General features: G+C 35.6%; 1 protein-coding gene across 1 annotated transcript in view; it reads right to left on the bottom strand.

The window, feature by feature from the left end:
- Window positions 1-16,443, bottom strand: part of CYP97B3 (cytochrome P450, family 97, subfamily B, polypeptide 3) — a 122,241-nt gene extending 105,798 nt beyond the window's left edge. The window contains exons 1-4 of the mRNA XM_090010191.1: window positions 16,223-16,443; window positions 15,814-16,015; window positions 14,661-14,768; window positions 12,927-13,011 (exon numbers count right to left, since the gene is read on the bottom strand). Of these exons, the coding sequence (XP_089866317.1) occupies window positions 12,927-13,011; window positions 14,661-14,768; window positions 15,814-16,015; window positions 16,223-16,356 (529 nt within the window). The 5' untranslated portion in view covers window positions 16,357-16,443. The remainder of the gene's footprint in view (window positions 1-12,926; window positions 13,012-14,660; window positions 14,769-15,813; window positions 16,016-16,222) is intronic.
- Between the last annotated feature and the right edge of the window lie 303 nt (window positions 16,444-16,746).

Raw genomic sequence — 16,746 nt, 5'->3', positions numbered from 1 at the left:
TGCCGAAATATGCCAAGAGGAGACTCGTCTTGGCATAATAAAAGGAGGAGATGAAGTGTTAGTCGTGTCCAAGCCTGACAATCATGTAAAAACCTACAAACTTCCACACTTTGGGAGACAAAATAGCTATAATGGAGGCTACAAGAAGGCTACTTGTTATCACTGCTATGAACCGAGTCATATACAAACTAATTGTCCTAAGTTATATGAAACTCCTAAGAACAAAGTAGCTCCAATTGAAGAAACCACACCGAGGAAGGAAGAACTAATTAAAGAAAAAGGTTTTTTTCCTCTTGCTCAATTATCAGAGGCACTTCAAATGTTATTCAAATCTCCATCGTCATCGGGTGCCGCAATAGCCTCATCTTCTCCTCCAGATGTCTTCTTGGATCCTTGATTCTGGGGCCTCCTTTTATATGGCACCTCATGAAAATGGTTTATCTGACTTATGCACTAATTCAAAAACTTTTTATGTTTCAATTGCCGATGGAACATCTTTGCAAATTAAAAGTGTTGGAATTTTAAATTCCTCTAAAAATTTTTGTATACCAAAAGTAGTTGTTCCTCAACTAAGTTTAAATCTTATTTCCGTTTCACAAATTTTTTATCATGGATATGGAATCTCTTTCTCATCTAAGGGTTGCTTCGTGCAGGATTTTCGGTCCGAAAAGCAAATTGAGCAAAGTCATAGGAAGGGAGATCTCTACTTCATGAACTATCCAAACCTTACTCTCAACTCTTTTTGTAATTATGTCCAAGATAAAGATATTGAAATTTGGCATAAACGACTTAAACACCCAAGCTTCTCAAAGATTCTTCCCTCTGGGGAAAAATTTTACAATGAAAAAAATTTAGTTTACAAAGATTGTATCTTTGCAAAGATAAAATCCACTCTCTTTCCGAATAGAACCCTTGTCTCTAAGAGACCTTTTGAATTAGTGCATTCGGATGTTTGGGGACTTTCTCCTATCATATCAAAAGGAGAATATTCATATTATATTACCTTTATTGATGATTTCACTAGATATGTATAGATATACTTTCTTAATTTCAAATCCGATGTTTTCTCATTCTTTAAAAAATTTCATATGATTGTCAAAAAACAATTTCAAAGCAACATCTTTATTCCTAGATCTGATTCGAGTGGTGAATACTTATCAAATGAATTTCAAAATTATTTAGAACTAAACGGAATTTGTCACCAAAAATCATATCCTAGAACTCCCCAACAAAATAGATTAGCCGAAAGAAAACATAGACATATTTTAAAAATTACTAAGAAACTACTTATTTCTAAAGACATTCCAAAAAGTTTTTGGGCCGAAGTCGCTCTAACATCAACTTATTTGATAAATAGAATGGTCTCATCATCCTTGCAAAACACATCTTATGAAAAATTATTTGAAAGAACACTTGACATCAAACGGTTGTGGATCTTTGGTTGTAAGTGTTTTATGTTTTTCCATAAAAGAGATAAATTGTCTCCAAAAGCCATTGAATGTATATTCATGGATTACGGAGAGAACAAAAAAGGATATAGATGTTTTGATCCTAAAAGTAATAAATTATATGTATCTAAAGATGTAACCTTTTTGGAAAATAAAAATGGTTTTGAGAAGACCAAGGAAAACAATGAAGTCGATTATACCTTTTTATTTGATCTCTTGCCACAAGAAGAGTTAAATTCTTATGATGATTCCTTGGATGACATACGGGATGATCCATTGAATATCAATGAAAATTGTGATGATAATGTGCATGAAGAATCACCTATAAATAATGATATTGTTCATGAACATATGCAAATTTATACTCGGAGTGAACAAAAGGAATCCTTTAAATGCTTTAAAAAAATATTCTCGAAATTCATTGTTAGAAGAAACCACACTTAGGAGATCCAATTGCATCTCCAACCCACCAAATAAGTTTGTCTCTTATGACATTAACACCAAAATATATGTCATGTCTAATAACATTACATTCCTATCATGACCATCACATTATAATGAAGCCAAAAATCTTCCTCAATGTGTTGAAGCTATGAATATAGAACTTAAAGCTCTTGAAAAAACTAAAACATGATAAATAACTTCATCACCCACAGGAAAGAAATCTATAGGATATAGATGAGTTTTTAAGGTTAAAACCAAGAATGATGGGTCTATAGAACGATAGAAAGTTAGGTTAGTAGCCAAAGGGTACTCTCAAAAATATGGTATTGATTATGAAGAAACTTTCGCCCCGATAGCTAGAATGACTACTATTAGGACCCTCATAGCCGGTGCATCTATTAAAAAATGACCTATCTACCAACTAGATGTGAAAAACGCGGTTCTAAATGCTAAATTAAATGAAGAGGTTTACATGGATCCTCCGTCGGGGTTTTGTATTAAAAAAGGTAAAATCTTTAAACTTAAAAAAGGTTTATATGGTCTAAAACAAGCTTCATAAGCTTGGCATGATAATTTAGTAATGTTATGACTCATCTGGTTTTTCATTCATATTATACTGACACTGTTCTTTTTGTTAAAATTACAGGTTCTATGGTTGTTATTCTTCTGTTTTACGTAGATGATATGATTATCATAGGAAGTGACAAACAAGGACCCAGTGATATTAAAAATATTTTAAAAGAAAACTTTGATATGTCTGATTTAGGTTTCTTAAGATATTTCTTAAGTATTGAAGTTACGTACTCTCCCAGAAAGTACATCATTTATCAAATGAAACTTGTTGCAGATATTTGTACAAAGTCTGGTATTTCAGATGATAATAAGATAGAAACCCCAAAAGTAATTAATGCTAAATTGAGGCTGGAAGATGGGACTCTACTTGAAGATCATACTCCTTACCGCCAACTTGTTAGGTAACTCATATACTTATCCATCACTCGGCCAGACATAGCTCATGCAGTTCACTCTGTCAGCCAGTTTTAGCATGCTCCTACCACTGTGCACCCGCCAGACATAGCTCATGCACTTCACTCTATCAGCCAGTTTTAGTATGCTCCTACCACTGTGCACATGAGTGTTGTCTTGAGAATTATCAGATATATCAAGAATATTATAACCAAGGGGGGTTTCTATCATTATCTTCTTCATTTGATTTACATGTCTATATTGATGTTGTTTGGGGTAAAAATCCCAATGATAGAGTCTTAACTACCAGTTTTTGTGTATTTTTAAGTGACCCTATGATCTCATAGAGATGCAAGAAGCAGCATAAAGTATCACTATCCTCAATTGAAGCTCAATATTGTGCAATGGTTACTACAACCAATGAGCTTGTGTGGCTTCGAAGTCTTTTCAGTGACATGGGAATAATCATTTCAACTCCTTCAAAGATGTGTTCCAACAACAAGAGTGCAATTTACATCGCAAGCAACCATACCTTCCATTAGAAAACTAAACATATCAAGATGAATTATCATTATGTACGTGATAAATATCTGAGAGAAACTATTGCATTGTCGTATGTCACATCAGAGTACCAGTTGGCAGATTTCTTCACAAAAAATTTTCCTGCTTCTCATTTTAATTTTCTCCTTAGCAAACTTTCGGTTATTGTCCCGTAAGTTTGAAGGAGAGTGTTAAAATATATATATATATAGAGAGAGAGAGAGACGAAAATACAAATAGCAAGTGATAACACTTAAGATCCAATAAAAGACACGAAATCACATGCATATAAAGTGCAAATACACAAACCCACTAAGAGAAACTCACAAGCCCATAAAGTGCAATTACATAAACCCACAAAAGGGTAATGCCAAAAGACAAAAGAAATAATTTTATTAAAAGAGTGTAAAACACTCTACAAAGAATGAGAGGAAAGATTACGAATAGAAGGGGGAACACCCCCTATATATATACAACAAAAAGGAGAGAGGGAGGCCTTGGGGCTCCCAAATATGGAGACGTTGGGGACCCCAATGACTCCAATAGTGGGGCCCCCAAGGTCTCCTTTATGAACAAAATAAAAAAACAAAAAGAAAAAAAGAAAAAGAAAAAACAAAAAAGGTTGTTTTAATAGAAACAACTTTTACAATATATGAAAAGACCAAAATACCCATGTCGGGTATTTTGGAGTAAATAGAGAAATATATATACATATATATTTTTAACACACCCCCTCAAACTTTACGTGAGAAGGACGGAAAGTTTGAAAATACAATAAGGATTCCAAGTCTTCAAGAATCTTCAATGAAAATCGCCATCTCTATAGCATATCAGTGAATTTTGCAAATGTTAGCCTTCAACTGTCTTTAATGGTGATCATCCTCAAGCACCTTCATTGACTATATTCATTTCTTTAAGAGAACAAACCTTAGAGCTCCAAGTATACAAGAAAAAATATCTTTGTCTAATATAATTTTAAAAACAAAAATAGAATATTTCAAACAAGATATATCAACTCATTTTTCAAGAAACCATAACATTGATAAAGAAAAAATTTGATTATTAAAGAACATATGATTCATCAAAAGAGATAAAACAATAAGGCATAAAAAATATTCTACGCATTTCAATCAAGCATCATGAGAAAATATCGTTAAGAGGATCAAGCTCAAAGACAACTTGATAAACTCACTATATCCTTAAAGAAAGATATGTGCACAAAGGCATAAGAAATTGCTCAGAAAGGAGAAAACATGCACATATGCATATAAAGAAATTCTTTATTGAAAGAGAGTAAACATCACAAAAGATTTAGAAAGATCTAATAAACTTTATGCATACAATTATGTAAACACATATATGCATCATGCAATTAAAGCATACATGAAAAAGATAACTATAAAATGCATCTAACAAGCATGAATCTAATCTAAAAATCAAGTACCTTTAGTTATAACAATACTCAAGTATTTATTTAAGGAACATACTCACAAAAACCTTAAGGAGGTACACAAGAAGACTCATAATATGAGTATGCGAAAAGGTTTTATTTATAAACATCTTTCATTGAAATAAGCAGTAAAAGTTTAGAAATTTCAAATAGATTTTTAAAATCTTATAAAATGATATTTGCAAATCAACACTAATTTGCGATAAATTTCATTCTCACAAATATCAAGAAGTGATATTTTGCAAACTTTAATAATGCAATGCAAGATGCATGAAATTATTTCAATCAATCATCTCTCTTAGGAGAGAAGATGAGTTAGACAATTTTGAATAGATTAAAAATTCTCAAACATTTGAATGAGTAAATTAGAGCATCGGTTTAACAATCACAAGCAATCACCTCCTATTCCTCCAAACCTCAAATATTAAGTGTATCAGCGACTAGACCAAGAGAATAACATGTCACTAAAGGGCCAAAGACACACACAAAGGTGTGTAAAAACACCTCTTGTGTACATATAATGACACTTGAAACGAGTGTATCAGTGACTAGAACAAGAGCACAGAACCAACAATGGGCTAAAAAATCACACACAAAAGTGTGAATAAATATCTCTTGTCTACGTACAGTGACACTCAAAATCAAGTGTATCAGCAACTAGAACAAGAGTACAAAGCCAAGAATGGGCTAAAAAATCATACACGAATGTGTGAATTAACATCTCTTATCTACATATAATGACATTAAAAACAAGTGTATCAGCTACTAGATCAAGAGTATAATCTCAATGCCAACAATGGGCTAAGCACACACACACGAAGGTGTGAACATACATCTCTTTGTCTACATATAATTGTTAAAATATGGTATGCGTATGGATCTGGATCCAGATCCATACGCACGTTATGTTTTATCTTTTAACACATGCTCAATGCCATTTCATTAATGGCATGTCTGTAATTTTTCCAACATTTGTATTTTTCCCTATTTATAATGTTTAGGGCTGGGAGGTTGGGTTAATGTGCGTCGCCCCCAGCCATTGTGAATCTCCCTCTTCTCTCTCTCTCTTTTCTTAGTTCTTGCAGTGAAGGCTGAGCCCACAGAGAATCTCATATGGTATCAAAGCTCGGTTGCGGAACCCTACCAGTCAGCTGTTCAGCGAGTCCTGGTAACTTCTGAAGGAACTGTTTTGATACATTTCCTCGCCCATTCCTCCTTCAATTCTTCACGGTAACTTCTGCACTTCTGCAAACTGTTTTGATACAATTTTTTTTTTCTGATTTCTGGTAACTTTTGCAAACTGTTTTGATGCAGTTTTTTTCTTATTTCTGGTAACGTGTGCAGCAACATTAACGACTGCAGTTTTCCCTCTTTAACTGCAGTTTCCCCTACGTCAAGTACTTCATCAACATATTTACTCATGTCAAGCCTTGTCTCCTCTTAAGTGATTTCGGCAATAGCATCCTCAATAGGAGGAAAAATAGATCTATGGAGAAGTGAGGATCTCACTTGCTCAAATTCGGGACGTAGCCCAAAAAGAAATTGAAACAATCGTTCTTGTTCCATTTGTTTTTGTCTTAAATCAATATCTTCCATAGAAACCCATTTTGGCTCTAAAAGAGTCAATTCATCCCATAGTGGGTTTAGGGCACTATAATAGTCTTGAATGCTAGAATCACCTTGTTTGGTGATTCTAATCTTTTCTTGCAAGAAATATGCTCTTGCAAGATCCTTTTGGGTATACATACCCTTCATAAAGGACCAAGCCTCATTGGCTCTACGAAATTTAGCTATATTAGCACATACCTTAAGCTCAACATTGTTCATAAACCACGCAAGGATTTTCGCGTGATTGCTTTCCTAATCTTCCACTTCTTTTTTATGATTTTCAATGGCCTTGAGGCGAGCATCTCCTTCAAGAGCCTTTTCTTGACCTCCTTCGTTCTTCGTGAGCATAAGCTTAGGTTCCGGAACGGTACCCATGACAAAACCCCAAAGTTTCTTTCCTTTGAGATTATTTTTCATTGTCGATGCCCACATCATGTAATTCTTTCCATTGAGCTTGAAGGATAGGTCAATCTTTGCCTCCATGATGTTTCCAAGAAGTGAGAAGAGATCCACAAAATATGAAATACACGAACCACACCTTTCCTTTAAGAATCGAGTGGCTCTGATACCATGTAATGAGATATTGTGGAAATATAAAGAGTGCTTATAAGCACTTACAACAATGAATAAAAGAGACAATATCACAAGTCCACTAAGGGACAATACAAGCACAAGCCTTTAAGAAGGCAACAATATAAAAAGCCTCTTATTGAAAAGAGAGAGAGCTCTCAAGAATGAAAAAATATACAAGGGGTTCACCCCTATTTATACAAGAGGGAGAGGAGAGAAAGGAAGGCCAAAGGCCTCAAAAGGAGAGCCCAAAAGGAGGCATGGAGTCGTTGGGAGCCCCCAACGGTCACATTTGTGACCGTTGGGGGCTCCAACGACTCTATGGTTGGAGCCCCTTTTGGTCCTTAAAAAATACAAAAAAGAAATATAAAAAATAAAAAAGAAAATTACATTTTAACAAAACTCGAAAATAGTTGTTTTCTAAAACAACTATGTGAAATTACAAAAATACCCCTATCGGGTATTGATGTAATATATATATATATATATATATATATACATATGTATATATTATATATATATAAAGTACATTTTAACAGTATGCTCTTGTTAAATGACATGATTCTGGTTTCCTTTCCTTTTTGTTTGATGTTTGAGTATAAGGTTGGATCATGCAGTCATTGGTATTAAATGAGTTATGTTTTTCACTTGTATCATGCCTACTCTAGCTGTTGTGTTACGATTGAGATAAGTTGTTGTGTCATAGGAAGTTTGTTAAGGGTTCTGACAACAACCCAACACACACACGATTGGATATATATATATATATATATATATATATATATATAGTTGCTACAACACGGGTTGGGACATCTTTCCCAATGGGCAATATGAGTTGATTAACTGATACAGATTCTTGGGACTGTTAACTTGGGTACAAGTTTCTTTAGGAAAAAAAAAATATGCATATATCATTTGCATTGTGTGTTGCCCGTTGTAGATTCCAGATTCTTACTTGCCTATGATTAACACGTTTTGCGTGATCGATATTCAAAGGCAATGTTAACTACATGGGTATTTTGTGAATATGTACCAATATGAAATGTTGGGACATATTGCAGTTGCACAAGGGGGCATATGTTTAAGGAAAACCATGGATGTAAACTTTTGTGTGACATAAGAACGGTGGACTTAATCTCATGAATGGAGTTTTTCTCATGTTTTAGTTTGATTTTAGCATGTTGGATATGAATGCATGTCTGTTATCATGTTTTTGCAAAGTTTGTTTTGGGAAGTGCATACATGATATGAATGTGTGCAACCCTGAAAACTCAATTTCTAGATCCGGGTTATGTTCATGTGTGTGGATGTTAACACATGTTATCAATGAAAAGTTTCATGTGCCTACATTTATAGGACATGTTTATTTATCGTGCATTTATGGATTGGTTTCAAGCGCATGTGCATACATGAAATCGATGTGTGTTTAGCATGTACAATCATGCATAAATGTTGTCATGTACTTATGAATTGTGGACGAATGCATGTGTGTTAAGTGATTACATGAAAGCACTTGCACATGGATGGTGAACACATGCACATTATTAAATTGGTTTGAATGGATGTGCATTTGAAAGCATGTTGATCTCATTGCATACATTGCATATTGTTATGCTTTTTGCATACGATGCATCGATGGTCTAAATGAATCAACATCGGCTTGGAGAGTCGTGGGTTTGGTTTCCTTTCATATATGTTTTTAACTGCATCACTTAAACCACATAAGATGGTTTGGCACATTACTACACTGTTCTAGTTGTTTATACGGGCTGGAGTCCCGTAAGGGTTCCCGCAAGAGAGGATGCGGGTTTTCATTTTACTTTTGCATATGGTGTTGCAAACTTAAAGAATTGACTTTAATAAAAATATAATGAATAAGAACAGTATAATGTACGTTTTGGGTTGTCTCATCTGGAGTATGGGAATCTTAGAGATCCGGTCTTGGGGAGACTGTGAGGATACAAAAACTCCGTGTGCTGAAATTTGGTCCCTTGAACCCGATATTGAGGTTCTTTCTCCTGGCCACGGTTTTAGGAAGAGTCTGCCACTTTACCCTGGAGTGGTGTATTTAACACAGCTGTTGTTTATGGTACTAAGGAAGTGGCACTTGTGGGTGTGGGGTGTCCCTTGTGTCCCCGACATTAGATGTGGAGGTCTAATGTTCCGAAGGTGATTCGGTATCTGGTTGGTGGATGCATGATGTTAAATTTCTAGTGCATGTTAAATGTTTGTTCTACTTGAATTATAATTCATGGTATTGATTTATGTTCTTTTTGGCATAATGGATGCACCATGTTGTAAGAATGCTTACCCGAATTATGTAATTGTCGTACTTGCATTCCTCTGAATCATGGTATTAATTTGTATCTGTGGTTATAGGATATTTAAATTATTGCTATTGATGATACTTGCCAGATTGCTTCTGATAAATTGTTGATTGTTGTAGCGTAGTTCTTTACTTATTCTTGTATGAGTTGAAATTCATATTTGGCACATATGTCACATACTTGACACATGATATACCTGGAAGAAGAATTACAGTAATTCCTACTTAGACAGTTGTAGTCTAATTCCTATAAATTTTCAGGTGAAGAGTTGGAGTTAGGAGCGACTGCGGGAGGCTTCGATCGGGATTTTGGATTTACTGTTTCAGGGATAGTGTGAGAAACTCTGATCTTAATTTTCGTTGATATTGAAATGAAAAGAAAGTTTTTGTCTTGCTCCACCTGTAATGTTCTGGAATGTTTAACCCTATGGTATGACTAGTTTCCGCTGTATTAAAAAAAATTTATTTCCTCAAAAATTTGGGTTAAGATTTCGGGGCGTTACAAGATTAACCCTATATATATATACACCACACATCTATATAACCTTTATTTTTTAGCTTTAAAATATTTTTTGAAGTTATATAAATTTTTTATTTTTTTAACTTCCTCTTCTTTCTTCTCTTAACTTTCATACTAGACCTCCTCACCTTCCTCCAACCTCATATTTCTCCTTTATAAAACCTTCCTCTTTGGACAGACTCGTCTAAAAACCTCCATCAACTTTTGCTTTGGCTTGCTTCTTTTAGAATGATTTTTACATTGATTCATTCCTGGCACCGTTATCATTTAACTCCATTAAGATCAAGGACAACAATGACAATCAAGGGAATAAGCTTGAACTCAATATAAAGCTCATAATTCATGATCAGAATGAAACCAAACCCATGGTTGGTAGGCTAGGCTGGTTGGAAGCAAGCTCAAGCTCTAGCTTGAACTCGATATTACTCAGCAAACCAAGGCTGAACAACTTCACAATCAATTCAGCCTGGCTTGTTTACACCCTTAGTCTTGGATGGATTATGGTCCTCAAAAGGAGGGTAGTGCTCCATACCATGAAATATTGCATGAAAACTATGAAAGACATGCAGAAGAAGGGAAAAGAAGAAGAATAGGGGCAATCACAATTGGGTCTAAGAACAGCCAGCAATCTTCTTCATAGCCGATCTTCATTATATACATTTCTAAGTGAATTCCAGAAATACCCAGGATCCATTGAATACTTTACAAGTATGCTATTGTGTTCTATTACAGAGAACTGGAAGCATGTTTGACAAAATTACTTATCCGCTACCATAACTTCTGGACTAATTGTAGGGACTATAGAGCAGCAATAATAGCTCCAAGTGAGAAAAGATGTAATCTATTATTAATTTGCACCTTTTTTCCCTGCTGAAAAAGTTGAGAACTTGCTTTCAGTATAGACAGATGCATAACAACTGACATTCAGCTTGCTACTCTAAATGAACATTTAAATACCATGATTATGGTATTGTGATGACATTTCTATGACAATTAAAATAAAAATCACCTTGAAGTTTTCCTGCTGAAAAAATATGAGTAATTAATTTCCTTCAAATATAGCCAGCTAAATCATAGCCAATTTTGAAATTATAATTGATTTTGCAATGTTCAGGTTTTGAAACTATTTTATGGTATAATGTTATTCTCCGAATAGATCTATGACCTATGAATAGTATTCCTTTTAAATATGCTGTACTCCTCTTTTAAGCAGTTGCAAAAATATAGGTTGATCTCTATGTCACAAGGATTTGGCTAGCAGGGTGCCGCACCCGCGTCGACGCGACTCGACGCAGCTGCGAGTGCGGTCAACCAGACCCTGGGTGCGTTGACCGCACCCAGGGTCATTTTGGTTCATTTTTTTGGGGTTTTAAAAAAAAAAAAAAATCCGGAACAAAAACACAAAAAGGATGAAGAAAAGTTCTGGACCAACGAGTGATGTGTTTCTTATCCTTCTTGGTTATTGTTAGGTAGGTAGAAGGGAAGAAGAAATACCTGCAGAGAGGCTAACCGGATCTCGTGGCGATGCGAGTCGAGGGGCTTTTGCAGAGGGCAGAAAGCTCTGGTCTTCTTCGATGTGGGATTTCCATTGCGGGTGCTGTTGTTGCTCATGATGGCTTTGAGGAGCCTCCATTTAACATCTGCTCCCTCTGTTAACTTGATTTTTCTTCTGAACGCACAGACAAAATGGGCAGAGAGAGAGAGAGGCATCTACTGTTAACCTGATTTTTCTTCTGAACGCACAGACGAAATGGGCAGAGAGAGAGAGAGGCGTCTACTGTTTCATTTATTGTGCACACTGTTTGAAGTGTGCCGAGGGTTGAATTATTAAAAGACGAAGTTGTCGATTTAGCTTTCGTATCTTATTCATTTATTGTGCACACTGTTTGAAGCTTTTGAGTGTCAAGATTAGGGGTATCAACGGGTCGGGTTTACCCGGACCCGACCCGTACCAAGCCTTATAAGGTCAGGTATGGTGATAAATAAGAAGACCTGATTAAGATTCGGGTTCAGACCCGAAGATTCGATTAATCCCAGTATAGTTTGTGAAATTTTATGTCAGACCCAAACCCGACCTGTGTTTCGATTAAGACTCGCAATTTCTCAATGTAAATATGATAAAAAATAGTAGTTTATCCGGTATGTCCTGAGTCTGGTTCATGTAGTTTTTATCGAGTTTGAGTATGGTTTTTCTTATGATGAATCTGCCTGGACCCTCGCCCGCTGACCGCGCAGCTGGACCCACGCCGGAGGGAACCCCCGGACCCCCCTTATATATATATATATATATATATATATATATATATATATATATATATATATATTACAATTTTGCCCCTGGCGCACCCCTGCACCCGTACCCATGTGACATAGGTTGATCTTAACATAGCAAAGCCTTTCTATTGTGAATTGTGTGAAATCATCTGCAGGGATAATGAACAGTTTGTGATTGCTTTAGACTTTAAGACACAATGCACAATACATCTTTTACAGTGACATTCACGACCTCTGTTAGCCTAGATACATATAATGCAACAATAAGATGATTAACACTCACATAAAACATGGAAACAAATCATAGTGATCACACGGTACATACTGTCAACAAGAAATAACTTATTACTAGATTGATGCTTCTTTTCATGCCAATTGTAACATAAAGCTCTTGTAACCTTTTAATAAAATAAAAGTTCAATATTTAGTGAGATTGACATGATAACCAACTATACCACAAGATCATTAAAAATTAGATACTAATCCAATAAGTTAAGGGTTGACCATAAGTCTTCAATAAGCCTTACATGGAAAGTAATCCACTGGATATTAATAAAAATCCAGAAATAGAAAGAGATATAATGTTGATAATTATACAAAATAACCATTAAGTTTTACAATACATAAACAATATAATATACTTGTATCAAGTAATTAAATGCAAATAATAAGGTAAATAACATGCTACAACAATAATGAGAGCAAATATTGCAATGAAAATGTTTCGTCAAGCCTACAGCCGAGACAATAATAATTGGAAAGGTGCACAATTAGGCTAACCTTTCCTTCTTTTTCTCCAAGTTTCAAGATCTGCGGGAATTAGCCCCTTGCCCATTATTGGTTCCAGGATATCAGCAAGAACTCCCTAAATAAATTTCTGATTAGAAAGAAGCCTGTCAATATACGAACACCTAAACAGTAAAGACTGGAATTGGTTCTCGATTCTTAAACAGTATGCAGCTAGTTAAGCTGCATAAAACCATTTATTGTTATCTGCTAGAAAATTTTCAGCAATCAGCTTCTTTTAAGATGTAAATAGTTACAGGAAGGAAGATATTTATTGTAGATGGCACATCAATCAAGCAGCAGTCACCAATTTTTAGCATCACTATTGGGGACATTTTTAGTTGAACATGTGACCTGTTAAAACCATCAGACTTTGATCCCACATGCTCTACTATGTCTTACAAGGCTTCTTTTTTTATTCAGTTGTATTCTATTTGTAACTGTAATAAAGAAAAACTGTTAACTTTGATATGTTAACCAGTTTTGTCAATCATAGAGGATAATGGTTATAAAACCAAGGGGCATGCCTTTAATTAGGTCACTATTAATGTGTGTGTGTGTGTGAGAGAGAGAGAGAGAGAGTATTCTATGCATAATTTCAAATGGGAATATAATCGCATATCGATCTTTGCAAGCATCTGATGGCATTTTCTCCACCATATAAGGAAGGGATGAGAATGCTCATTATGAATTATGTAGCTTTGCTGTCATCTGCAGTGAGGTCTTGCACTCCGTCCAGATTCGATCCAAATCATTTCATCTGACCTGTTTTGATCATACCCAACCAAATGGTACCAGGCCTTTCTGATCTGGGCCTAATATGGGTTTGAAATATGCATTCCAAAATGATATCAGGTCTCCTGGATCTGGGCTGGAACCAGGTTTGGTTTTGCATCTTAGAAATATGGATGAATATGGGTTTTTAACTGCCAAACCAAGTCGAATATGGATCCCAACCCAGTATACATGTGTGTTAATACGATACAGGCTCAGATTTACATAGGTCCAACCATATCTGACCCATTTGCAACCCGGGTTAAGAACTTAAAACTTATTAGTGTTTTAAGTAATAATCCCAAGTCAGCCCAAGCCTAAGTATTAACTAGCTAAGATATTGAATGGAATTAGTTTGCAGCTAGCAAAATTAAAAAGTATTTTTCACAAGGAATTCTGATTGATTAATCATGTACATAAGAAAACTTATTGACACATGAGTCAGTCTAACAAGCAAAGGCCCTGAGAAAGTAAATGTGGAAGATAAAGTTCTAACCAACCCACTTAGCTATGAGAAAAGTACCTCATCCTACTAAGAAACCCATCTAGATATACCATAATGCTAGAACTTTGTTTTGATGTTTCCGGAAGGTGTTGATCCAGCCATAGCAATCAAAATCCTCAATATAGCATCCAGTTCCCTTCCACGTTGGAAGATGTTGGTGACAGTTTGCACATAAAATTAGTACGTGACAATTGATATTCTTTAAGAGTCTTGACAAATAGCCTCCATAATCATAGCCAATGTATCTCCCATCATGTCATAATGTTTTCTTTTGTAACGTTATTATAGTTGACAAGTAAAAAAATTTATCCTACAATGCACAAAACATGAACACAAAAGATAAACTATCAGCTACACAGAAAGAATTAATCACATCACATAGACCTATAAAAATTTCCAACTATCAAAAATTGTTTACATAAAGCTTATATCTGCATAACAATCCATACCTTGTCATAAGAAAATGCATTTTCTTTAAGAATATGCCTTGCAACAATGGGATCTGAGACAACAACAAAGGATTTGGGTCCAAAAGCAATTTTGTACACTGAACCATGCTGACAATATAAAATAACAATATCAGTGCCACTAAGTCAATAATCAAATAATTATGTGAAACTCAGATCAGGAATATATCGATATAGATCAACAGATAAATAAACACTGAACAAATAAACCAGCCACTGGAACAAACTGTGGCAGCTAATGCTTAAAAGTTCTGAGCACCAGAAATGCTTTTTCAGCTTCAAAAACTGAACAGGTTAGTTCATATCAACAATCAATAAAAGATTTTGATTGTTCAGCTTAAGGCAGTGCTATTATCAAAGATTTCAAATATATTAAAAGAATCAACCATCAATGACCAACATCCTTAAAACCATTTTCTCAGCCTCATTAGCTCATTTAAATGCAAGATCTCTTGTTGCATTTCAGCATCAGATGATTTTTATTTCTAATATAACGGTAGACAAGTTTCCCGTTACAATTCAATAAGCACCATGCCAGTACATCAATTTACATACAACCATTCCTTTTCTTTTGTAAGTACACAACTTACTGCTGAAACAGTTGTCACTGACTTCACCAGTCTGATCCACGAATCCGCAGTCTATAGTAACCCAAACGTCAACTCCATGGGAACAAAATGTTATCCCCTTCTCCTGAATGATTGCTGGAATCAATGAACTTGATCTTATGAAACAAGGATCCAACTTGGACAAGAGCAACAAATTTCTCCTGACAAGTAATTCCCTTTGATCAAAAGATTTCTGATTATTTCATTATCTTCTAAACATGTCGCCGAATCTGAAAGATATTTCTGCGCACCCTAAAATAGAATAGTTTCACTGATGCCCTAATTACGCCATAGACAGTACAAAAACCAAGCTTTCCATTGGAACGAAGAGAGCACGTTCAAGAACAGACGATCTCACTCATCTAAACTACGCCAAACATCAACAAGATTGAAGCAAATTCATTTGCATTAGCACGGTCCCTAGATTAGTAACTACGTCTGCCTCAAAACACACATAATCAACACCGATAATCACCTTACAGAAGCAGAGAACTCGGGAAAACGTCGGAGAGAATCGAGTGGCGCACCTCTAGAAACCAATCATACAAGGCGAAGAAGAAGGGGCGGCCAAAGAGGTCGGAGACGGCGCCTTCAGCAACAGGCATCGTCCCAATGCTGCCGCCGCTCAGCAAATTGGTGAGCAAGTTGCTGGCGTTGTCAAACAGGTTCATATTCTTCTTCTTCTTCTCCTTCTCCTTCTCCCTATCCTTAGTAGTAGACTGCGAGGACCTACAAAGAGGTATAAAAAGCAACCATAGTCAGCTTGAGGAGCTGTTCCTTTCGTTTCCTTTTCCCTCTTTCATAGATACAGCAATCCAGAGTAATGTCAGACCCAATTCTTGGGAACCCTTATAACATTTTTGAGCAATTCTGGAGAAGCATTAGATGACAAAACTCCACATACAACAGAGGCAGAGAGAGAGAGAGAGAGATTACTTGATGATGAATTGTGTGAGTGGGGACTTGGAGGAGGGAGGAAGGGGAAGCGGAGGGAAGCGTGAAGTGTTTGGTTTCCTCAGCAGGTTGCCGCCGGAGACGGCGGGACATGATAACATGGCAGCTCCAGCCATCGTGTTGGAAGCTCTCAAGCAAAAGAGAGAGAGAGAGAGAGAGGATAAGAGTGACCGGCCAAATTTGGGAAATAGCGGGATAAGCAGAGACGGTCGGCTTTCATATCAAGTGAGAAATACCATTGGTTGCTCAAATTTTACCGAAGCAGGTTATATGTTCTCCCATCAACCAGATCGCGTCGTAGTTATAAAGACTTAAATACCTTTTACCGTCATTATCGTTTTGGAACGAACAAAAATGTCTTTCGCATTGAAAAAAAAAATCTTTTTTATCTTTTTTTTTTTTTTTTCTAGCTTCTATTTTTTTTTTTAAGAAGAATAAAAGATAGAAAAGAAGCGAGAAAAGAAAAGAAAAAAGAGAAAGAAACTTTTTCGCAAAGGTCTCACTTG

The sequence above is a fragment of the Nuphar pumila genome, chromosome 6, assembly GCF_984573655.1.
Source record: "Nuphar pumila chromosome 6, dmNupPumi1.hap1.1, whole genome shotgun sequence".
Classification (NCBI taxonomy): domain Eukaryota; kingdom Viridiplantae; phylum Streptophyta; class Magnoliopsida; order Nymphaeales; family Nymphaeaceae; genus Nuphar; species Nuphar pumila.
Note: the sequence above shows the minus strand (reverse complement) of the source record. Positions and strands in the feature narration are given on the sequence as shown.